General features: G+C 40.0%; 3 protein-coding genes across 4 annotated transcripts; all 3 read left to right on the forward strand.

Annotated features, from left to right (window-relative positions):
* The first annotated feature begins 4,398 nt into the window (after positions 1–4,398).
* Positions 4,399–13,541, forward strand: LOC130162480 (GTPase IMAP family member 8-like). The gene is made up of 6 exons (XM_056366222.1): positions 4,399–4,516; positions 9,574–9,603; positions 9,693–10,379; positions 10,748–11,497; positions 11,619–11,786; positions 11,875–13,541. The coding sequence occupies exons 2-6, from the start codon at positions 9,579–9,581 to the stop codon at positions 12,033–12,035; spliced, it is 1,791 nt and encodes a 596-aa protein (XP_056222197.1). The 5' UTR covers positions 4,399–4,516; positions 9,574–9,578; the 3' UTR covers positions 12,036–13,541.
* An 810-nt stretch (positions 13,542–14,351) lies between these two features.
* LOC130162475 (GTPase IMAP family member 8-like) lies at positions 14,352–19,667 on the forward strand. The gene is made up of 5 exons (XM_056366218.1): positions 14,352–14,456; positions 14,546–15,232; positions 16,977–17,726; positions 17,848–18,012; positions 18,091–19,667. Exons 1-5 carry the CDS (start codon positions 14,432–14,434, stop codon positions 18,249–18,251), a joined length of 1,788 nt encoding a protein of 595 aa, XP_056222193.1. The 5' UTR covers positions 14,352–14,431; the 3' UTR covers positions 18,252–19,667.
* Positions 19,668–20,446: 779 nt separating this feature from the next.
* Positions 20,447–24,859, forward strand: LOC130162476 (GTPase IMAP family member 8-like). Of its 2 annotated transcripts, none has more exons than XM_056366219.1 (5): positions 20,447–20,615; positions 20,703–21,389; positions 21,733–22,482; positions 23,209–23,373; positions 24,169–24,859. In XM_056366219.1, exons 1-5 carry the CDS (start codon positions 20,591–20,593, stop codon positions 24,216–24,218), a joined length of 1,677 nt encoding a protein of 558 aa, XP_056222194.1. In that variant the 5' UTR covers positions 20,447–20,590; the 3' UTR covers positions 24,219–24,859. The 2 variants fall into 2 exon arrangements, with proteins under 2 accessions (XP_056222194.1, XP_056222195.1); XM_056366220.1 differs by having other exon boundaries at positions 20,449–20,615; positions 23,456–24,859.
* The last annotated feature ends 494 nt before the right edge of the window (positions 24,860–25,353 follow it).

Below are 25,353 nucleotides of genomic sequence, written 5' to 3' on the forward strand. Positions count from 1 at the left end.
GGTGAACATGAACAACACCATGAAGCAATAATTGGTTAACACAAGGATTCACCCTTTAGTTTGAATCACACAGGAACCTGCGTGGCTTGTGTTCTCTATTTACAGTCTTTTTATTTTTGTCCCCTTTTCATCTTGCAGAAATCTTGCTCACATCTTCTGCATTTGCATAATAACATAAAATCTATATTTATTATATTGCAGAGAGGTACAGACAAATGGAGCGTGTTTTATTTGTGCAAAGAGGAGCTTTGGATTTTGAGTGGGGAACATGCTGCTCTGTAAAGACCAAAGAGGCATAGGAGAAATGGATAGATAATGGAAGGATTTATTTCTGAGGTTGATTTGGTCACAGAGTCACTGGGTGTACTGTATGCAGGGTTGTAATCCTAAAGAAAGGAAAGGCAGAAGGTGAGGATGTAAGAATACAGACAAAAAATGGAGGGATGTATTAACAGAAACAGGAAGACTTAAAGGGACTATCAATCATGGTAGATGGCAGATAAATTGGTGTATCAGTAGTCTGCTAGTTGGCTAACCAAAGAGCTAGCACAAATAGAATCCATATGCAGTTGGCAAAAGTAGCAGACCCAGAAACAAACTTCATGGAAGATATATGTACAATTTTAGTTCATTAGGAAGACTTTAGGCTTGCCATGATATATATATATATATATATATATATATATATATATATATTTCCCCCTTCAAAAGTCAGAATAGCCACAAATATGACAATACAACCCAGGTTGACAACTAGAATTGAATTTCTTTTGTACACATCCAGCAGATACAGAACAACCTCATTTGAGGTAAATCCTGATGGAAATATCACACTCTTTAGATGCAATTTGGCGTTGGGCGGGTTGAGCTATTTCACTTAAAACAGTTCCTGCTGCGGATAAAAATGACAGACAGCAGCAACAGTGAAGCGCAACAGCAAAAATGTGGGTCAGAAAAACCAAAACAGTGAGCTTAAAGACTGCAAAGCGCTTGCTGCAGAGCTGAAAGGATCTGCAGGACTGGGTGATAACCTGTTTTCGATTGGTTGTAGAAAAATATTGATTATAACCCCGTCAACTAACGACGGTCGTCCACATGAGACCACAACAATGGTCAGGTGAAACCAGTACTTTCACAGGTACCTTGGTGGACCCACCCACAAGAGGTTAAATACCTGGGTCCTACTCCACTTTCTTGGTCAGACCAGTGCGGACTAGAGAGACCAATACATAAGAACTGATGAAGCCGCTTGGATAAGAGGCGAAACGTCATCCACAGACAAATACAAGTCCAGTTGCCTTCGATTTAATCTGAGAAAGAGTCCTAACACATGTTTTGTTAGGTCACCCAGATCTTGACTTTTGACCTTTGACCACAACAAATTTGAGGAAAATTCCCTCTAGGCGTTTCTGAGACATCATGTTCACGAGGATGGGACATACAGACAACACCAAAACACATTTCTCGCCGTCATATAAGAAAATCTTTTTTTTTAATGTTAATGTTTATTAATTTGTGTATGAATGTATAGCTGTAAAGCTGTATGCCAGAGTCACAGACAACGCACCGATAGAGCTCACAGATGAACTATATTTGTGCATAACTACACTACTGTCTCTGTCCCATGATTTCTGGAGCGACTACAGCGTGTTTGCTGATTTACTAGAGAGGAAGAGAGAGCGAGACCTGTACCAGGAACATATTCGGATGTGACTCGAACTGCTCCCTGGTGAACAATAAAGCACGCCTTTCATCGCTACAGATCCAGGGTGACATTTAGCTTAGAGCGCTCTACCCTGTGGACGAACACAACGCTGGAGAGCCTTTTAGAATAATGGTCGATTGTCAACAGAAGAAGAATGATGCTGAGGAATTTAAGCATGACCATCTTCCAGTTTTTCTTCTTCCAGAGGAAAGTGCAAGGTCTTATGATGCCTCTTTTTTGATGTAGCATCCTTGTTTCCCTAACCTCCTTTCATTCTCCTTACTCCATCACTCTGTTTGCCTTTGGGCTTGAATTTGTTTTTTGCACACCGAGGCAAACTAACCCTTGCCCCCATAACCTATTTTACTGTTTATATAACGCCCTATTCCGCAGCCTTCAGTTTTCAATAATAATATGTTCCCAATGCTCTCTAATGCTGTTTAATGCTACGGCAAAACTGCCTCTTCAACTCCCTTAAACCCAATCAAGTTTACCCAACCTCTGGAATGCCGGGTGCTGATATGAGGAAATTCTAGGAGACAGTGGCTTTAATCTGGTGGGAATTTAGTTTTTTTTTTTTGGTTCTGTAGAGAAACGTGATTGGCTAGATCAAAGGTGAGTCACAGAACGGTGTGTGCAAAGAGCATCTACCACTTCTTCCAGGTTTGGTCCCTGGGTACATGAAGGCTTTCTGCTTGTCTGCCTCTCTCATAGCACCTTACTACTCCATAAAATCTCCACCACTTGTCCACACACACACACACACACACACACACACACACACACACACACACACACACACGTTTAAATGTTTAACTTCCATCTTCTTCCCTCCTCACTGAACTCTCTAACAAACAAACATCCTTCCTGCATGGATGTTGTGTATTTTGATTTTACGTGCAATGGTGTGTGTGTGTGTGTGTGTGTGTGTGTGTGTGTGTGTGTGTGTGTGTGTCCGTGCGCATGTACGTGTGTGTGGGTGTGTATTCGCAATCTACACGACCCTCTGGCAGCTGCAAAATCCACAAAATAACTGGTCCTGTGATGAGGGAGCTCTGGCTGATATTAAGAGGATCAAAATTTACACAACAGTAGCATTATACAAACAAAACCAGTAATGCTAACGCCAAAACAATACCACTCTGTGTGGCTTGACCCCCCCCCCCCTCCCCCCTCCCTCGTACTTCCTTCCTCCATCTTACGGATTCCTGTTCAGGTTAAATAAGGTTGTTTTTCATCCCAGGGTCCTACGTCATCCACGCAGCAGCTCAGAGTTGAGAATAAACGATCATTAGTTTCAAATGCAGTGACTCAACTTTCAGGTCAGGCAAGCTGATGTGTCCTGGATATTGCAGACATGTTTGTTTGTTTGTTGTTGTTGTATATGTCAATGAATGTGTCAACCTAAAAAGCCAAATGATTCTCTTAAGCACCACTCAGAAAAAATAAATTGTAACACAGTAAATTGCAAACAAACAGAACAAATATTTTAACTAATGCAGAAATAATCAATTCCAGCATAAACAACTGGGATTTGCTAAACATCTGGCCAGGGTGAAGGCTGAAAGCCCACAGACGTATCCATGCTGGAGCCCTGCAACACTTGCCTGAGACAAGGCAACCCAAAAGTTGCCCTTAATTCAGCATGATGAGGCAAAAGGTGCTGCCAAAAATTTTAAGTGGATGCTCTCGTCGGATTTTCTCCAAGAGCCATCGGATGAGGAAAGGAAGCTTTAATGTCAGTGTGCAAAGGAGGGAAGACCACAGGGGGCAATTAGCCATTTCTGTCCGACATAATTAAGCCAAAAAATCATGATGTCAAGTGATGGTCTTCTTCTAGATATGTTGTTGTACAGCCAGTGTTTCAATGCGGGTTATGTGGAGGCCTTTTGGAAAAAGCATAGCGTCTCTGAGGCCTGGATTCAAAGTTCAATTTTTTTTCTTTTTTTTTTCCATTGAATTAAAATTTCACCAGCTGCATCTCGCCGCTCAGGAAATGCAGGAGGCCTTGGGGGAAACGCATCACTGCATCAACTACCAGCAAACTGAAAAGGTACATGAAAAAAAGGCATCCTTCAAAATCTATTAAAGTAAACCCGTAGCCTGGCTGCATCAGTAGCTTTTTGCATGTGTGCATCCAAAGGAGCATACAAGCAATTCATGTGTGGATTTAGGGCTAAGACATGACTCATATCTCTGGTTTTATCTCTTTATTTTCCAAGAAGTAACAAGAGCCCTTTCTCCTTGTTCTATATAGGATCTATCAAATTGCTCCCTTGAGCAACAGTTTCTTTCCTCCATTGAAAAGGACAGCACGCTCTTTTTTACACTAACGGGGTCATGGATCAGCGAACTCGGGACAGCGCTGAGATGGCTTGGTCTTGTTTTTCTGATTCAGAGGAGGACAACTGTAGTGCCCTGCTACATTTGATTACATTTTGTTTCTTTAAATATGTGTTTCAGTTGATAAATATGCAGCATATGTTGAAATATTGTCTGTTAAATTACTGCTGGTGTGAAATAAGTTTGCATTAATATGGACGAATTTATATTTGATATTTTATCTGGGAAAGTACTGAAATGTCCTCTGTTCTGAATAGTCCTTGAACATCTCATGTGTTTTTTCTTTGTTTATTTGGGCTGCCTCCCTGCTGCTTCCACGCATGCTGCTGCTGTAGAGGGCGCTCAGGACTGTGTGTGTTTATACGGACCGGGCTCCACGACTGGTTTCTCCATCTCATCTCACGTCTCGTCGCTGGACAGAGGGTTTGAGCGAACTGCTGCCAACAGTTTCTGAGTTTCCAAGGATCCGTGAGTACAATGAAAATACTTTTCTTGAGGATTCAAATGAGCTCCAACATGCGCGCCAACGATATGGTGCCATAACTGAGTTTACAAAACCCTGGATATTTTATTTCATTTTATTTTAAGAGTCACCAGGACATTTCAAAAGGGTGATTGCCGGTTTATATTTTTGTGTCAATAAATATATTATGCTGCTGCATTATATGTTGTGGGTTTAATGTTTATTCATGTCTGATAGGTAAGGGCTATGGTGTCTTAAAGGTATGCATGGGAGTTTGTAAGCTCACATAAACAGTATAGCTATAAAATCAAGCTAACCAGCCCTCTCTGCACCCTAGTCAGAGTCATATGTTTTTGTTAAAGTAGACACATCCCAAATTCAATATTTTAGTATCCTCCTACCAATTCACCTCCCATGCTAAAAGTGTTATCAGGTGTAAAGAGGTATGCCATGACAATTCTGTAACAAATTAGAGTTGAGTAGGAGGGCTACACAACATACAGAGGTGGACTACAGTTAAATGTGTTCATTTTTTTATGTGACAGCTGAGGTTAGTGTCATTTCAGAGAGCAGATGTAACTGACATTTAGAAAATCTGGGTGTGGAACAGCAGGTCAGGCTGTGGGACACAGATTTCCCAGAAATGACATGTGGGGTCAGCAGTCATACTCTCTGCAAATGGAGATAGGATGTAGCAACCAGGCTAAAAGGCTAGGACCAGAGAGGTACATCGAAAAAATACTTAATGAATGAAGATTTATTGAATTTGTTTCCAGGATCAGTACACTGTCAAACACTTCTCTACACTACACTCCATGTTAAGAGCTTATTTTGTGCGTAAGCCTTTAATTAGCTAACATTATTGGAATAGACCAGTCTATAGTCCATAGCCATGTTAGCTCTGTCGTGGTCCTCCCAACGTAAACGCACAGCGACTGTCCACATGAGGGATGGCACAGTGCAGTACGCAGTGTTCAGGTGAAAGCCACTTTCCATATCTTCCTCTGAAGGAACCACGTCTTCATCTAAAAAGCTATGCTGGTAGTCTAGCGCGACATGTACTGGCAGTGATTACCGTCTACAGAACCCTGTTAAATTTGAAAAAAAATTCAGGACTTTATCACCTTCCAGTAGTAGTATCAAAAAAGACCAAAAAATGTTCCCTCCCCTCACACACTAAAGATCTGACCTGGGGACAGAGAGAAAAGGGTTGAAAGCAACTACCAGACCTTTTCACCAGCTACAAAGACTTCTGTTAGAATAATTTAAAAGATGCTTTAATCACATTAAAGATCATTGTGGCTTTAAGAGCTGAGGACTTCAAACATAGCCACCAGGTACTGAATATATATTATATTGCTAAAACCCCCGAACTGAAGAATTCCTACATACTGACTGTACATATTGTGACAAAATATGCTAGAAGACACAAAGTGAAATGAGGCCGCAGCAGTAATCTATATATGCTGTGACAGTTCTGGAGCACACATTACGTGGTATATCTAGACATGGTCTATGTAAATATCTCTTCCCTACTGGAGTCATATGAAAACACCTGTGACAGGAGAGATGATGTAAAGGAACACACAAAACACGTATCATGTTTCCCCAAAAGCCAAACAAACTAAAAACAGAATAGCTTCTGTTTCAGGGACAAAACAATAGCAACTTCCCCTTCAGGTTCCAGGAAGTACAAAGGAATTTCCCAAGGGGGGTTTTCTTGTTAGTTTTTTTGCTGCTAAATGCAATTTGTTCTCTAATCAATTGCACCTGATAGTCCAAGTTTTAAAAGTTGACGCACGCAGCTGTCGGCCAAAGAGGCAAGGGGTAAAGACAACAAAAATATACTGAAATACCCACATTTAATTATCTCGGAGCCAAAAATTTGATTATAAGATAATTGAATTGATTTTCAATTTACGCATGTAACAATGTAAAAACCCCACCAGTAACTTTAGGAGCAGCAGCAGCAAGTGGATTGAAATGACAGAGAAACCAACAGTCCAGCGTTCGAAGAGTAAAACTAGCTGTTGAAAACTAAACTCTGTGCATTTTGGCTCATCAGTTTGATTTTATAATAAACAGCTAAATAAAGTAAAGGCTTATTCAAATATTTTTTGTGATATCACATTTCCTCATTTCCTAACATCCTGTAGATACTCCTAAAATGTAATAAAATACTGGTTCTGTGTGACAGTTTTAAGTTCCCCTGTTTTACATTTACAAGCAGTACATAAACATTTAGTAATAGTTTACACACAATGTAGTTAATAAACACATCTACGTTTTTCTTATTGTATTTGTGAACAACTATAGTTCCTCCTATGGACACCTATAACTGGAGGCTGGTGTGTAAACAGTTGATGAATGACAATATAATAAAACACAGCCGTGATAATATAAACTGTATCTTCATGGAGAAGTTATGATGGTTGTCGAGTACCGTCCATTCATAAATGCTTAAAATTATAATATATATATAGTCAAGGCTGGTCAAGTCAACTACATTGTACAGAATAAAGCAATGTAATATTTACGTTTTGGACAATCGGGTTGGCAGCATTATTGAAGAATATGATCTGGGTGGACATCAAGCAACTTCCAGGTGCTGCCTGCAGATAGGACCTGAGCCACACGACCTCCTCTCCACCATGAAGAACTGGAAAGAGTACAGACGACACAAAACCACATCATTCACACGTGCAGGAGAAGCAAACAAACACGGAGAGCAAGGGAGCGACGAGGAGGAGGCTGGGACTTCTGGAGGACGAAGATCCAGATCCAAAACATCTGGAATGAGGCACCGACTGCCAGGGGAGAGGGAGAGAGGTCCCAGAGAGGCCAATGGTCCAGCACAGAGAGCCTGAATGAAAAGAGAGGAGGGAGGGAGGAGAAAATAGGGGGATAGAGAGAGAGAGAGATAGGCACACAGCCTGGACGCTCATGTGCTTAAGGGAATAAATAAGCAGAGGATTAGAGCGCTGCAGTGGTTATCAGGAAGTTTACAGTGACTTTACTGTACGTAGTATTGAGACTGAGACAGACCCGCCAACAGGAGAATGGTAACAAATACCAGACCTGGAGTAATCAAAGAATAAGCCACTAATTGAAGTTTAAGGCATAAAGATGATCAATGTGGTGCCTGTGCGCGCAGCAGTGAGCTCATACAATGGCGATTATCTAAGGAATTTTATTTGAGGGATTTTATCAGGTGTTTTGTGGAACACTTCACCACCACAAGTAGAAGGGTGATAATTAGATGGTGGGGGAGGGAGATAATCTCAACATTATAGACTGGGCTGTCACTCATAGTCTGCACTATGAGGATCAACTATGCCAGTGGACTCCAAAACTGCACCACCTTTAAATCCGACAGACTTGCTTGGTGAGCGTCAAGTCCCGAATGTCAGACCGGACTTCAGCGGCCGTCTGTATTCCTAAAGTATCAGCGTCTGTTCCAGAAGGATGAAGGCCGTCCGCCGTCAGCAGGTCGGGACGGCCTCAGAAAGAAGGTCAGGTATCAACAAAACCAAATCCCTGCTCACTACAGTGACAAGCCAGCCAGCCAGTCAGTGAAGTAAGCCCACTGTGACATCTCATCATCACCAGTGTTGTGCATGAATGTGCTTAAGGAGCACTCTTCATTGAGTGTGTGGGGTTCCTCGTTTCTCCCTATGAAATGCCAACACCCCCAAGATTAGCCACTATGTCAAAAAGGTGCTTTCCCAAGGTAACCAGTGAATAATGCTGCGGGTGATTACATAAAACATACTGTCATTTGTCAACATTTAACCCTCTGAGAGGTTTGTCATTCAAGTTATAAGAACAGCGATCTGATCAAAGTATTGTACAAATGATGCTAATGGAAAACTGCCCATTTCCAACCAGCACTTTATAAGGGTTTTCATTAAGCAGCCATTGTAGATTTCTGATGTTCCAAGTAAGCAACGCACTCCAGGGAGCAGGATTAACATAAATAATAAGGACAGATGAAATTGAATTATAGGGCTTTATGGTCACGCTGGCAAGAACTCAGCGCCCTCTTTCTGGCACACTGGTAGTAGATGTAAAAGATATTAAAAACATTTACAGTGCTCACACGTTGTTGATCAAGACAATATAACTGAGTATTTATAATGAAATCAAACTGTAGCTGGTCGGTCGGGTGTGTTGCTATTAATGTGGTTATGTGAAGGAGCTGGCAGAGGCAGCAGGTAGAGCTTGACACGAGGAAGCTGCTTTGGGACCTGGAATCGATCCAGAACAACCAGTTCAGCAGCATACCAGCACGTCTCAGTTTCTGAGAAACAACGGCTAACAGATAGAATAATGTGATCTCCTCCATGCATGTCCACACAACCTCTCAGTTTGAAGATTAAAATATGCTTTATTTATGGTCACTGTTGCACAGACTGTGCAACAATGAAATAAGACCAAACACTAATTAACCTAATGACACAAAAATAATCAACAGCAGTAATAGGTTAAATGGAAAATATAACATATATGAAGGTTGGTGCAGATTTACATGTATACATACTATAAGGCCACCCATTCACACAAGCAACATATTGATGAGGTGTGAAGCCAGAGAGAGAGAGAAATAATAACAAACAGGTTTCACAGAAGGGTGGTGACACTAAAGGGACTTTTACACCTGATCACTTTGGTTTAAACAAACTGCCGTCTACATATAAACATACTGTGAATTCACCCAATCACCAAGCCACATGTTGCTGATGAGGCTGTAAATTCTGAAATTACTATGAATTTAAGCAGCTACAACATCAAATTGTTAGAAAAACTGTTTCATTGGAGGAAACAAACAGCAACATGGGTTCCATGAAAACAACAGGTGTGACTTTCTGGTGCAGAAAGTCAACTAGATGACAAGCTGATAAGTTTTATCAATGATCTGATCTCTTCTTCATGAAAATATGCTGTTGGTCCTGTGACTGACAAAGGAGGGAGTGGGTATGATGAAAAACAAACACACAGTCAACAACAAGACGGAGGGAATGAAACTCATTAAGAAGCCTAATTAGTTAATTTCCCTCTTCAGAAAACATGAAGAAAGCTACATCTGCCAAAGGTGAGTTAATGTAAATGAGAAATGATTCATCAACAGGCTGTAAGTGTATTTTTCCTTCATGTTACCATCTCTGTCTCACTCTCTGTCAGAGCTGAATGTGGTGATTGTGGGATCACAAGGCTCACATAAAGATCTGGTTGGAAACATCATCCTGGGAAGAAACGCGTTTGATGCCGTAGATGCAACATTCGACTGTGAGAAGGGAGAGGGAGAAGTGTGTGAGCGAAGAGTCACGTTGGTCCAAACCCCTGGATGGCTGCGAGGATATCAGCTGTGTGATACAGCAGGACTTTTCAAGACAGAGACGATTCTCAGCGTCACTCTGTGTCCACCTGGACTGCATGGTTTCCTGCTGGTGATTAATGCTGAGCTTCCATTCACAGATGTCTACAAGAAGACGACAAAGGAGCACTTGGAGTATTGTTTTGGTGAGAAGGTGTGGGATCACACTGTAGTGGTCTTCAGCCACAGAGGCGATATGGACCATGAAACCATTGAGGATTACATCAGTAAAGAAGGGGCACCACTCCAGTCGCTGCTGGAGGCCTGTGGTAACAGGTATCATGTTCTCTGTGATGATGGGACAGACAACAGCACGAACGTCAGACAGCTGTTTGAGAAGCTCGACACCATGGTGGCAGAAAACAGTTGTTATGAAGTTGAGAGCAGGCTGATACAAACTGTTGAAGAGAGGAGGAAGGAGGTGGACAAAAAAGCTGAGGAGTTGCGTCTGCAGACACAACAAGAAAGGCAAAGGCTCAGAAGGCTCCTGAGTGGTCAGTTGAATGTTTTCATGAATGTTTGTTAAAAAGAAAATATCTGTCTTTTAGCCATCATTCCTTTTGGTAATAACATTGTAATGGCAATAAAACAGCAGCTACAACATTGTAAACAAATTTATTTGGAAAGGCAAACAGTAAATTACCACCTAAAATGTCTGTTGTAAACATCCATCACACTTTACAAGAATGATTTAATCTCAAAAGGTCCACTTTTTCAGAGCTTTCAACCACATTTCAGTCACTTAGCAGACCTGTTAAGCTTAGATTGTTTTGTTATAAATTTTAAAAAATTACAAAAATCATACTCAGCAAGAATTGTCCTTTAAATTAACCAGATTTCTAAAAACTGTTTTCTTACACAGAGCCAAAACCCAGTCTGAGAATCTTGATGGTCGGGTGGGTGTTTTCTGGGAAGAGTGCCGCTGGCAACAGGATTTTAAGAAGCAAACAGTTTCAGTCTGGTGAGAGAACAATGAAAGCTTTAAAGCAAAGTGGCGAGGTGGCTGGAAGAGAGGTCGTCATCGTGGACACTCCTGGATGGTGGAAATTCTTCCCAGCGACGTACACCCCTCAGATTGTGAAGTCTGAGATTTTAGAAGGGGTGTCTCTGTGCTCGCCATCACCAAATGTCGTTCTGCTGGTGGTGCCGCCTGACACATCATTTACTGATGAACAAAAAAGAGTCACAGAGGACAACATGAGGCTACTTGGACAGAGAGTGTGGAGACATGTAATACTGCCGTTTACATCTGGGGACACTTTGGGAAACAAAACTATAGAGCAACACATTGAAAGTGAAGGAAAGCCTCTCCGTGGGCTGATTGAGAAATGTGGAAAGAGGTATCATGTCCTTGACAACAGGAGCAAAGCTGATGATCAGGTAACAGAGCTGCTGGAGAAGATGGAGGAGATGGTGGCAGGAAACTGTTCTTTGTACCTCAATGAAACAGATGATCCACAACAACAAGAGAAAAGTGATGAACCAACTAAAAACAAAGATGAGAGCACAGCCAAAGAGATCACAGAACAACTTAACATTGAATGGGATCGCAAGAACTGGGAAGAACACTGTACGTTAAAAGGAGACGACAGTATGAGTTTCCTAATGAACTGTAAGCATCCAGAGGCACTGACACAACAGTAAAAAGCCACACTTTGCAGTATATTTCTACAGTATCTTTAATTTATTTTATCCTTAGTATAACTAACATGATTATTGTATTTTCTAACCAGTTAGTGAAGACAAGCAGAGGCTCAAAGATTTTGAAGGAGAGGAAGAAGACAAACTACAAAGTGAAGATGATGCAGGATCCGTCTCTCTGAACATGATTAAGAGATTGATGGAGAAAGAGTGGATCAGACGAGAGGCAGCAGTGGAACATATCCACATGTTCTTTGCAGGTGAATATATCAAATATCTAAAGTAAAAGCAAATAAATTCTGTCTTGTTCAGTTTTGTATCGTTTTAACATTTTATTTTCTGCCACAGGTGAGAGAGCCATCTCTGAACCAGATGCTGTTAAGCTGCGGGAATCAAGAGAAAAAGTCCTATCATGGCGGGAAACCATCAAAACTTCAGGCTATGGGTCAAACTCTACCACCAGCAGGGAAGCAGAGGAAGAGACTGAACAAGAAGTACTTCCATGTTAAAACCATGTTTATAATGTGAAAGAACACCAAGTCATTTACTGCACTTCATTGAACCAAAGTGTTTGGTACACACAGGACTGTCATCAGGAAGCTTTACACTTGTGTTCAAACCATTTAAATACAAACTACAACACATTGTAGAGGGAAGTTACTCTGCATTGATGATTTGTAGCTGGTTAGGCTGTAAAGACGCTCCTCTCAGTCGGACAATATTAACAAAATATTAGATTGTATTTGAAAAATTATACACTGCAGTATTACTGATGGAGTAACTAGCTACATACACCTCGTTTCCAGTTCAACCAGTGAAAACCATTTCTGTTTGAAACATTGTCATGATCATGTTGAAGAAAGAAACTGGGGAACAAGATGACAGTGTGCAGATATTTTCCATATCTTTTAGTGCAGATTATTGTTACCTGGCCAGCACCTGCAAATGATTTATAGTTGTGGTTGTGGCTGATGATTGTCTTGTTAAAGTGAAAGCATCTCATGAACTAGTACAAAGACGCTCCAGCAAAAACAACCCTTAATACTATGGCCTCAGTTTACTACTATTATGTTTGTGTTGGAGGCCAAATCAAAAACAGGTACATGTGTTTTTAAGTGTAATACAGGAGGATCATGGATATAAAGGATTGTATAACTACATTTTATTACCTATATTATTTTATGATATACTGTTGTTGACCCCAGACAGTGAATAAATATGGTCTGGGTGGAGATGTATGTATATTTGTACAGTTAAAACTCCAGGACCTGCCCTGTTGGCTGAAGCTGGGGCAAATGGCGCCAATGATGGATGAAGAAAATCTGAAATACCTGTCATACTGTACATTGTTTCTACTGCAGACAACAGCAGTTTGACGTGTGTCACTTTGTCCCAGGATGATTTCGTGACAGCAGTGAGATTATCTGTACAGACAAGCACTGATATAATCTCTGCTATGAAGAAGAAATATTTGGGTTTTTTCATGAGAATCTTCATGACAAAAATATTGAAGACGCAGATTTTATTTTCACTTTTGGAAAGATTGTTTTTAGAACAGAAGAAAGTCATTTTTGGAAGTATAATCAAAAGCTTACAATGACATAATCTGATTAATGTGACAAATTAAGTTCCAGACTAAAATAAAATTAAAAAGTAATCACATCTCTAAATAAAAAGACTGAAATATGGTTTGCTTTAGTATCACATAATAAAGGAGAAGCTTCAGAGATAAGATTAAACACATTCACTGATTTTTTTTGTTTTATACTGTTAAATGATTTTCTATACCATATGACTATTTTCATTAAAGAATAAAGTCTTAATAATAAAAATATATATATATATTTTTATGCTGCTATTTATGATCTTGTGAGTCTGTACTTCACTGTATGAAGAATGAAGTGAGATCTACGACATTTACCCAGGAAATGCAGGATTTGTATCATGTGTGCACTGTTGTATTCTATGTACTGGAATAAAGATGCCTTCTCCAATCCTCATCAAGTCCTGCTTTGATCAATTTGATCCTGCTTTATTATTACAGCATTTCAAAGGTGGAGCATTGTTTTCCTGTTCCTTTGTACTACTAAAATAAAAGCTTACAGTTCAGCTGTGTGGCAAAAACAATATGCCAAGACCATGTTCCAACTTTGTCAAAAAACAGTGCCGTGACCCAAATGCAGACATGGTAGAAGCAGGTAAGGATAAGGTGAAGTCTTTTTATTTTGAAAGGAGCAGGTGAGTGGTGGTGAGCTGGTTGCAGGCTTGGCAGGTTAGTTTACAGCGATTCCTGTAGACAGAAAGGACTAAATGTTGAAGTTGCACGTAAAAGCCAAATAACGACCAGCTTGATAACTATGACTGAGCTGGAAGTGAGGCACATAAATCGAGCTTGATAGCCAACGTCTGGCAGAGGGGGGAGGGGAGACAGGTTTCATGGGAGGGTGGTGACACTGAAGGGACTTTTACACCTGACCGCTTTGGTTTAAACAAACTGCCCTATACATATATACATACTATGAATTCACCCAATCACCAAGCCACATGTTGCTGATGAGGCTGTAAATTCTGAAATTACTATGAATTTAAGCAGCTACAATATCAAATTGTTAGAAAAACTGTTTCATTGGAGGAAACAAACAGCAACACAGGTTCCATGAAAACAACAGGTGTGACTTTCTGGTCCAGAAAGTCATCTAGATGACAAGTTTTATCAATGATCTGATCTCTTCTTCATGAAAATATGCTGTTGGTCCTGTGACTGACAAAGGAGGGAGTGGGTATGATGAAAAACAAACACAATGTGAGAGCTACATTCAGTGTTGAGCTCACACAGTCAACAACAAGACGGAGGGAATGAAACTCATCAAGCAGCCTTATTAGTTCATTTCCCTCTTCAGAAAACATGAAGAAAGCTACATCTGCCAAAGGTGAGTTAATGTAAATGAGAAATGATTTATCAACAGGCTGTAAGTATATTTTTCCTTCATGTTACCATCTCTGTCTCACTCTCTGTCAGAGCTGAATGTGGTGATTGTGGGATCACAAGGCTCACATAAAGATCTGGTTGGAAACATCATCCTGGGAAGAAACGTGTTTGATGCCGTAGATGCAACATTCGACTGTGAGAAGGGAGAGGGAAAAGTGTGTGAGCGAAGAGTCACGTTGGTCCAAACCCCTGGATGGCTGCGAGGATATCAGCTGTGTGATACAGCAGGACTTTTCAAGACAGAGACGATTCTCAGCGTCACTCTGTGTCCACCTGGACTGCATGGTTTCCTGCTGGTGATTAATGCTGAGCTTCCATTCACAGATGTCTACAAGAAGGCGACAAAGGAGCACTTGGAGTATTGCTTTGGTGAGAAGGTGTGGGATCACACTGTAGTGGTCTTCAGCCACAGAGGCGATATAGACCATGAAACCATTGAGGATTACATCAGTAAAGAAGGGGCACCACTCCAGTCGCTGCTGGAGGCCTGTGGTAACAGGTATCATGTTCTCTGTGATGATGGGACAGACAACAGCACGAACGTCAGACAGCTGTTTGAGAAGCTCGACACCATGGTGGCAGAAAACAGATGTTATGAAGTTGAGAGCAGGCTGATACAAACTGTTGAAGAGAGGAGGAAGGAAGTGGACAAAAAAGCTGAGGAGTTGCGTCTGCAGACACAAGAACAAAGGCAAAGGCTCAGAAGGCTCCTGAGTGGTCAGTTGAATTTGTTTTCATAAATGTTGTTAAAAGGAAAATTCTTTAGTCTTATTTTTGTAGTTTTGGCATCATTCCTGTTGGTCATAATAACATTGTAGTGGCATTAATGCTGAGCGATCCGACGATTCTATATTGTGGACGATGATGTTCTTTTCAGATGAATCTTATAGATCGCATTATTAAAGCTATATTTAGATATTTAAATCTAACAGTTGAATTGCTGCAAACCAGACCATTGTCAACTGTTAAACAGCTAGCCTAACTGCAGGTGGCAACGCCAGTACTTGTTCTGCTCTGCAGCCTCTGCCTCTGCATACTGGCATATGTACCAGTTCTCCCCCTGAGCAGAACAGGAACTAGCGTCACCAGCTGCAGGTCAAGAGGTGGAATTACAGTCTGTCCTTGTGACGAGAAACCTGCCTGCATTTCACTACATACCTCAGTTTTTAATTCACGGATCAGTATGTTTATGGTACAGTGAAAAAAAGACAAATCATTACATTTCTTTCAATTTATTATGAATTTAACTTGTTAACATTAACATGCAATTGTGAACTTGTGGCAAATTGGCCATAAAACAAAAAGTAGAGCCTGGAGATAAAAGAATTGTAATCATCCGATGTAGAAAAAGTCTTATTTATGAGAGAGCAGTCCAACAGAATTTCCTGAGCAACTCAGAGCACTATTTCTTATTTCAAAAGAAACAATATACAAATGACAAATTCAACCAAAATATATTAAAAAGAATGAAATTGGTCTTATAAAAGCAGATCAATTATACAAACTGTGAAAATTATCATTGCAACAGTTACAACCTCCATCTAATGTCAGAGATATCCAAATATCTTGTAAGTAAAAACCGACCTTATTTTCTGAATCTGCCTTTGTGACGATGTCATCATCCCTTCCTCTTGCTGCTGTAGCCCGACACCCATGTGTCATGCAGTATCCCCTTGCCTTCATATTTTGAAGGGTAAATAAAAACATACTGTTTGTATTATGAGAACTTATGATTTGTTTCAGTGCCAATAAACAATTTTAACTGTCAACAATATATAAATAATAAATTATAAGGAACATGGGGAAAACAACAACATGATTAACTGGTCAGGGGCAAAGAGAATGAAATGAAATGCTTCTACCTATGGAGGTGGATCAAGTAGCTCGATTTTACACATTACGCCTTTAAACTGGGGCAACAATTCAGCATGCCTGATCTCCTCAGGCAGGGCATCCCAAAGACTGGGGGCTCTACAGCAAATGCATAGTCACTTTGGCTTTTAATGTGTTAAATAGGTATTAATGATATTGCTGCAATCTACTAACAAGACTTAAAGTGCTTCAGAAGATTATCAAATAATAAAATAATAAAATCAAGATCCACCAGCCAGATCACCCACCCCTAAGTGGCACTGTAATGGCAAGAAGCCAATCAAAGAGGTCGTTAAGCCCCCATGTTAGCCAAACCTAATTGGAAAATCAAACAAGGGCAAACAATAATTTATCACCCAAACTGTCTGTTGTAAACATCCATCACACTTTACAGAAGTGATATAATCTCAAAGGTTTATTTACAAGTTTTCAGACCTTTCAACCACATCTCACAGTCTAGTCACAGCCATTAATTAGACCTTTTCTTTTGTTATAAACTTTAAAAAAAAATTTAAAAAATTCATACCTGAGTTGTAATAACCAAGAATTGTCCTTTAAATTAACCAGATTTAACTGTTTTCTTACACAGAGCCAAAACCCAGCCTGAGAATCTTGATGGTCGGGTGGGTGTTTTGTGGGAAGAGTGCCGCTGGCAATAGGATTTTAAGAAGTGAAGTTTTTCACTTTGGTGAGAGAACAATGAAAGCTTTAAAGCAAAGTGGCGAGGTGGCTGGAAGAGGGGTCGACGTGGTGGACACTCCTGGATGGTGGAAATTCTTCCCAGCATCATTTATCCCTGAAGTTTTGAAGTCTGAGATTTTAAAAGGGGTGCCTCTGTGCTCGCCATCACCAAATGTTATTCTGCTGGTGGTGCCACTTGATTCATCATTTACCGATGAACAAAAAAGAGTCACAGAGGACAACATGAAGTTATTTGGACCGAGAGTGTGGAGATATGTAATACTGCTGTTTACATTTGGCGATGCTTTGGGAAACAAAACTATAGAGCAACACATTGAAAGTGAAGGAAAGCCTCTCCGTGGGCTGATTGAGAAATGTGGAAAGAGGTATCATGTCCTTGACAACAGGAGCAAAGCTGGTGATCAGGTAACAGAGCTGCTGGAGAAGATGGAGGAGATGGTGGCAGGAAACTATTCTTTTTACTTCAGTGAAAAAGATGATCCACAACAAGAAGAGAAAAGTGATGAACCAACTAAAAACAAAGATGAGAACACAGCCAAAGAGATCACAGAACAACTTAACAATGAATGGGATCGCAAGAACTGGGAAGAACACCATATGTTAAAAGGAGACGACAGTAAGCCTTTTCTAATAAACTGTAAGTATCCAGAGGCACTGACACAACAGTAAAAAGCCACACTTTGCAGTATATTTATACAATATCTTTAATTTGTTTAATACTTAGTATAACTAACATGATTATTGTATTTTCTAACCAGTTAGTGAAGACAAGCAGAGGCTTGAAGATTTCGAAGGAGAGGAAAAAGACAAACTACAAAGTGAAGATGATGCAGGATCCATCTCTCTGAACACGAAGGAATTGTTGGAGAAAGAGTGGAACAGACGAGAGGCATCAGTGGAGCATTTCCACAGGTTCTTTGCAGGTGAATAAATCAAATATCTAAAATAAAAGCAAAAATATTCTGTCTTGTTCCGTTTTAACATTTTATTTTCTGCCACAGGTGAGAGAGCCATCTCTGAACCAGATGCTGTTAAGCTGCGGGAATCAAGAGAAAAAGTCCTATCATGGCGGGAAACCATCAAAACTTCAGGCTATGGGTCAAACTCTACCACCAGCAGGGAAGCAGAGGAAGAGACTGAACAAGAAGTACTTCCATGTTAAACCATGTTTATAATGTGAAAGAACACCAAGTCATTTACTGCACTTCATTGAACCAAAGTGTTTGGTACACACAGGACTGTCATCAGGAAGCCTTACACTTCTGTTCATATCATTTAAATATAAACTACAACACATTGTAGAGGGAAATTACTCTGCACTGATGATTTGTAGCTGGTTAGGCTGTAAAGACGCTCCTCTCAGAGTTGGACAATATTAACAAAATATTAGATTGTATTTGTAAAATGATACACTCCTGTATTACTGATGGAGTAACTAGCTACATATGACGGCATTTAACCAGCATTTTACCCATACACCTCGTTTCCAGTTCAACCAGTGAAAACCATTTCTGTTTGAAACATTGTCATGATCATGTTGAAGAAAGAAACTGGGGAACAAGATGACAGTGTGCAGATATTTTCCATATCTTTTAGTGCAGATCATTGTTACCTGGCCAGCACCTGCAAATGATTTATAGTTGTGGTTGTGGCTGATGATTGTCTTGTTAAAGTGAAAGCATCTCATGAACTAGTACAAAGACGCTCCAGCAAAAACAACCCTTAATACTATGGCCTCAGTTTACTACTATTATGTTTGTGTTGGAGGCCAAATCAAAAACAGGTACATGTGTTTTTAAGTGTAATACAGGAGGATCATGGATATAAAGGATCGTATAACTACATTTTATTACCTATGTTATTTTAAGATATACTGTTGTTGACCCAGACAGTGAATAAATATGGTCTGGGTGGAGATGTATGTATATTTGTACAGTTAAAACTGCAGGACCTGCCCTGTTGGCTGAAGCAAATGGCGCCAATGATGGATGAAGAAAATCTGAAATACCTGTCACACTGTACATTGTTTCTACTGCAGACAACAGCAGTTTGACGTGTGTCACTTTGTCCCAGGATGATTTCGTGACAGCAGTGAGATTATCTGTACAGACGAGCACTGATATAATCTCTGCTATGAAGAAGAAATATTTGGGTTTTTTCATGAGAATCTTCATGACAAAAATATTGAAGACGCAGATTTTATTTTCACTTTTGGAAAGATTGTTTTTAGAACAGAAGATAGTAATTTTGCGAAGTATAATCAAAAGGTTACAATGACATAATCTGATTAATGTGACAAATTAAGATCCAGACTAAAATAAAAAAAAGTACTCTCACATCTCTAAATAAAAAGACTGAAAAATGGTTTGCTTTAGTATCACATAATAAAGGAAAAGCTTCAGAGATAAGATTAAACACATTCACTGATTTTTTTGTTTTATACTGTTAAATGATTTTCTATACCATATGACTATTTTTATTAAAGAATAAACCATTTACCCAGGAAATGCAGGATTTTTATCATGTGTGCACTGTTGTATTCTATGTACTGGAATAAAGATGCCTTCTCCAATCCTCATCAAGTCCTTCTTTAATCAATTTGATCCTGCTTTATTATTACAGCATTTCAAAGGTGGAGCATTGTTTTCCTGTTCCTTTGTGATACTAAAATAAAAGCTTACAGTTCAGCTGTGTGGCAAAAAAAACTTGCAAAGACCATGTTCCAACTTTGTCACAAACAGTGCCGTGACCCAAATGCAGACATGGTAGAAGCAGGTAAGGATAAGGTGAAGTCTTTTTATTTTGAAAGGAGCAGGTGAGTGGTGGTGAGCTGGTTGCAGGCTTGGCAGGTTAGTTTACAGCGATTCCTGGAGACAGAAAGGACTAAATGTTGAAGTTGCAGGTAAAAGCCAAATAACGACCAGCTTGATAACTATGACTGAGCTGGAAGTGAGGCACATAAATCGAGCTTGATAGCCAATGTCTGGCAGAGGGAGGGAGGACGGACGGACAGACAGACAGGATTCACAGAAGGGTGGTGACACTAAAGGGACTTTTACACCTGACCACTTTGGTTTAAACAAACTGCCGTCTACATATATACATACTATGAATTCACCCAATCACCAAGCCACATGTTGCTGATGAGGCTGTAAATTCTGAAATTACTATGAATTTAAGCAGCTACAACATCAAATTGTTAGAAAAACTGTTTCATTGGAGGAAACAAACAGCTACACAGGTTCCATGAAAACAACAGGTGTGACTTTCTGGCACAACCTGGAACACGGAAATCTAGATGACAAGTTTTATCAATGATCTGATCTCTTCTTCATGAAAATATGCTGTTGGTCCTGTGACTGACAAAGGAGGGAGTGGGTATGATGAAAAACAAACAATGTGAGAGCTACATTCAGTGTTGAGCTCACACAGTCAACAACAACACGGAGGGAATGAAACTCATTAAGCAGCCTAATTAGTTCATTTCCCTCTTCAGAAAACATGAAGAAAGCTACATCTGCCAAAGGTGAGTTAATGTAAATGAGAAATGATTCATCAACAGGCTGTAAGTGTATTTTTCCTTCATGTTACCATCTCTGTCTCACTCTGTCAGAGCTGAATGTGGTGATTGTGGGATCACAAGGCTCACATAAAGATCTGGTTGGAAACATCATCCTGGGAAGAAACGCGTTTGATGCCGTAGATGCAACATTCGACTGTGAGAAGGGAGAGGGAGAAGTGTGTGAGCGAAGAGTCACGTTGGTCCAAACCCCTGGATGGCTGCGAGGATATCAGCTGTGTGATACAGCAGAACTTTTCAAGACAGAGACGATTCTCAGCGTCACTCTGTGTCCACCTGGACTGCATGGTTTCCTGCTGGTGATTAATGCTGAGCTTCCATTCACAGATGTCTACAAGAAGGCGACAAAGGAGCACTTGGAGTATTGTTTTGGTGAGAAGGTGTGGGATCACACTGTAGTGGTCTTCAGCCACAGAGGCGATATAGTCCATGAAACCATTGAGGATTACATCAGTAAAGAAGGGGCACCACTCCAGCCGCTGCTGGAGGCCTGTGGTAACAGGTATCATGTTCTCTGTGATGATGGGACAGACAAAAGCACGAACGTCAGACAGCTGTTTGAGAAGCTTGACACCATGGTGGCAGAAAACAGTTGTTATGAAGTTGAGAGCAGGCTGATACAAACTGTTGAAGAGAGGAGGAAGGAAGTGGACAAAAAAGCTGAGGAGTTGCGTCTGCAGACACAAGAACAAAGGCAAAGGCTCAGAAGGCTCCTGAGTGGTCAGTTGAATTTGTCTTTAAGCCATCATTCCTTTTGGTAATAACATTGTAATGGCAATAAAACAGCAGCTACAACATTGCTAACAAATCTATTTGGAAAATCAAAGGCAAACAGTAAATTATCACCCAAATGTCTGTTGTAAACATCCATCACACTTTACAAGAATGATTTAATCTCAAAAAGGTCCACTTCAAGGTTTTCAGAGATTTCAACCACATTTTCACCTTTTAAGCTTAGTTTCTTTTTGTTATAAATTTTCAAAAGTTACAAAAATCATACCCGAGTTGTAATAACCAAGAATTGTCCCTTAAATTAACCAGATTTAACTGTTTTCTTACACAGAGCCAAAACCCAGCCTGAGAATCTTGATGGTCGGGTGGGTGTTTTCTGGGAAGAGTGCCGCTGGCAACAGGATTTTAAGAAGTGAAGTGTTTCACACTGGTGAGAGAACGATGAAAGCTTTAAAGCAAAGTGGCGAGGTGGCTGGAAGAGAGGTCATGGTGGTGGACACTCCTGGATGGTGGAAATTCTTCCCAGCGTCATTTATCCCTGAAGTTGTTAAGTCTGAGATTTTAGAAGGGGTGTCTCTGTGCTCGCCATCACCAAATGTCATTCTGCTGGTGGTGCCGCCCGACACATCATTTACTGATGAACAAAAAAGAGTCACAGAGGACAACATGAAGCTACTTGGACAGAGAGTGTGGAGACATGTAATAGTGCTGTTCACATCTGGGGACACTTTGGGAAACAAATCTATAGAGCAACACATTGAAAGTGAAGGAAAGCCTCTCCGTGGGCTGATTGAGAAATGTGGAAAGAGGTATCATGTCCTTGACAACACGAGCGAAGCTGGTGATCAGGTAACAGAGCTGCTGGAGAAGATGGAGGAGATGGTGGCAGGAAACTATTCTTTGCACCTCAGTGAAACAGATGATCCACAACAAGAAGAGAAAAGTGATGAACCAACTAAAAACAAAGATGAGAACACAGCCAAAGAGATCACAGAACAACTTAACATCAAATGGGATCGCAAGAACTGGGAAGAACACTGTACGTTAAAAGGAGACGACAGTATGGATTTACCAATGAACTGTAAGTATCCAAATGCACTGACACAACAGTATTTGTAATAGACCAGAATTAAATAGAAGAAACTTTATTGTCCACCTGGACTGTATGCATCTCAAATCATCAACATCATACAAAAATACTATATTTGTAGAATTTTCCATTATTGAAATTTCCTGGCATGGGACCATTTTTGGGCTGTGTACTTTAGGTTGGCCCACAACAGCAGGGCCAGCCCTTTAATGTCCATGGTCCAGCCATATACAATGTCTAACCTCGTCATGTTATATAATGTACGTCTTTTACTATGGCTTCCCCCTAAATGATGATGATTTGACTAATTTGGAAGCTTCATCACTGTACACAGACCATCACACAGTAATAGCGCTTGGCAGGCTGTAAACTTTTAAGTCTCTTAGTTCCTAAATTGAAAGTCGTAATAACTTATCTACACCTGTTTTTTTTCTACTATGACAAATCAAAATGGATGCAGTGGGAAAGATCAGTATTGAAACAAAACTAGTAAAAATTCAATTAACTTGGTAGCCTATTGAAATAAGTTTTTCATCAGTGGTTTACGTGACATTCCCCTCTAGTGCACCCAGTCTAGTTCTACGCAGCCCTTTACCTGGACAAAGCTGCATTAAACTGATCGAAACAAAAAGACATGCTTTAGAATATTTTCCAGAAGTATTTTCAGTAGGTTTCATCCTTTAAATAACTAACATGATTATTGTATTTTCTAACCAGTTAGTGAAGACAAGCAGAGGCTCAAAGATTTCAAAGCAGAGGAAGAAGACAAACGACAAAGTGAAGATGATGCAGGATCCGTCTCTCTGAACATGAAGGAATTGTTGGAGAGAGAGTGGATCAGACGAGAGGCATCAATAGAACATTACTACAAGTTCTTTGCAGGTGAATAAACCGAATATCCAAAGTAAGTAAATTCTGTCTTGTTCAGTTTTGTATTGTTTTTACATTTTATTTTCTGCCACAGGTAAGCGCCATCTCTGAACCAGATGCTGATTAGCTGTGGAAATCAATTCTATTGTGTCAGAAAACCTGCGCAACTTCAGGCTATGAGTCAACCTCTGCCACTAGCGGGGAAGCAAAGGAAGGGAATGCACGAGAAGAAGTACTTTAATGTACAAACCATCTGTTTGTAATGTGAAAGATAACTAATTTAATGCACTTTATATTCAAGCATGTTTAGTAAATTTAGCGCGTTCACAGTGAAAACCATTCCTGTTTGAAACATTGATATGTCCATGTTGCACAAAGGAACTGGGAACAAGTAGGCAGAGTGTGGGTATTTTTCTTTTCTTCTTTTAGTGCAGATTATTGTTACCTGGCCAGCACCTGCAAATGAATTATAGTTGTGGTTGTGCCTGATGATTGCCTTGCTAAAGTGAAAGCATCTAATAAACTAGTACTATGGCCTTGGTTTCCCACCTTGTTTATTTGCGTTGGAGGTCAAAAGCAAGTGTAATATAAAAGGATAATATAACCACATTTTTATTACCTGTACTATTTTATAATATACTGTTGTTGACCCCAGACAGTGAATAAATATGGTCTGGGTGGAGATGTATGTATATTTGTATAGTTAAAACTCCAGGAGCTGCCCTGTTGGCTGAAGCAAATGGCGCCAATGAACGATGATGATAATCTGAAATACCTGTCATACTGTACATTTTTCTTCTGTCCCAGAACGATTTTGTGACAGCAGTGAGATCGACTGTACAGACAAACTGATGTAATCACTGCTATGAGGAAGAAATATTTGGATTTCTTCATGACAAAGATATTGAAGATGCAGGTGTTTTTTTCCGTTTTGGAAAGATTGTTTTTAGAACAGAAGAAAATGATTTTGCTTTGTTCACCTGAAATGTAGAAGAAAAAAAAAAGAAGATACTTAAGCACTGTTTTGTTTATTTAAACCAGCTTTTTTCTGATTATTACCTGCTCTACTTTGTCTCAGTAAAAGCTTCACAGATAAGATTACTCCATTAATTCACAATTTGTTCTGTTGAATGATTTTCTATACAATATGACTGTTATCATTTTAGCATTAAGTCTTAAGAGTAATAAAAATGTTTTAGCTGTTTTTATACAGCTATTTATAACCTTGTGACTGTACTGTAGATGAGGCAGTATGATACGGCATGTTGAGGCGGAGGATTTGCACTGTATGACATGATGAGTTGGCTGAATACTGAGAAATCTACTTGATTTTCCCCAGAAATACAGGCTGCAAGAACTCCTTTATAGTTGCATAGTTGATGTACTGTAATTAAGATGCCTCCTCTAATCCTTATTAAAGCAATCACACAAATAGTCAAATAATGATGTACAACTTTGAAATGCTGTTATTATACTAATAAAGCCGGATCAAATATCAGGTGGAGCATTTTTTCAGTTTCTAAAATAGCAGCTGACATTTCAGCTGAGTGACAAAAATCACGGTAAAGCCGCATTACAACTAACGATGCTTTCACACTTTAAACAAACTCTGCTGTGCTGTGTTTCCTCATTTAGATTGGTTCATTTAGTCTGGTGTAAAAGCTGTTAATCGAACACTGCTGTGGACTAGATCTAGATCAGACTGAGGCGGCCCCAAGATGTGGGTCTTGGTCGATTGCCAAGAATACGGGACTAATATTAAATCCATCATCTGGCCACAAACTGTCAGAAAGACTGTCCAATCAGTGACTGACAGCAGGTCATGCAGCATTTTGCTGCGTAGTGTGGGTTTATTTATCTTCTGTCGTTTTCAGAAAGCGACAATGACAAGGTAGAAACAGGACGAAGAAGAGGCCTCCTGTACCACAATACTCGAGCAGGGCTAGGCAATACAGCAAAAGCACAACATTGGATTTTTTTTTTTCTTCTTCA

The sequence above is a fragment of the Seriola aureovittata genome, chromosome 21 (genome assembly GCF_021018895.1).
Source record: "Seriola aureovittata isolate HTS-2021-v1 ecotype China chromosome 21, ASM2101889v1, whole genome shotgun sequence".
NCBI classification, from domain to species: domain Eukaryota; kingdom Metazoa; phylum Chordata; class Actinopteri; order Carangiformes; family Carangidae; genus Seriola; species Seriola aureovittata.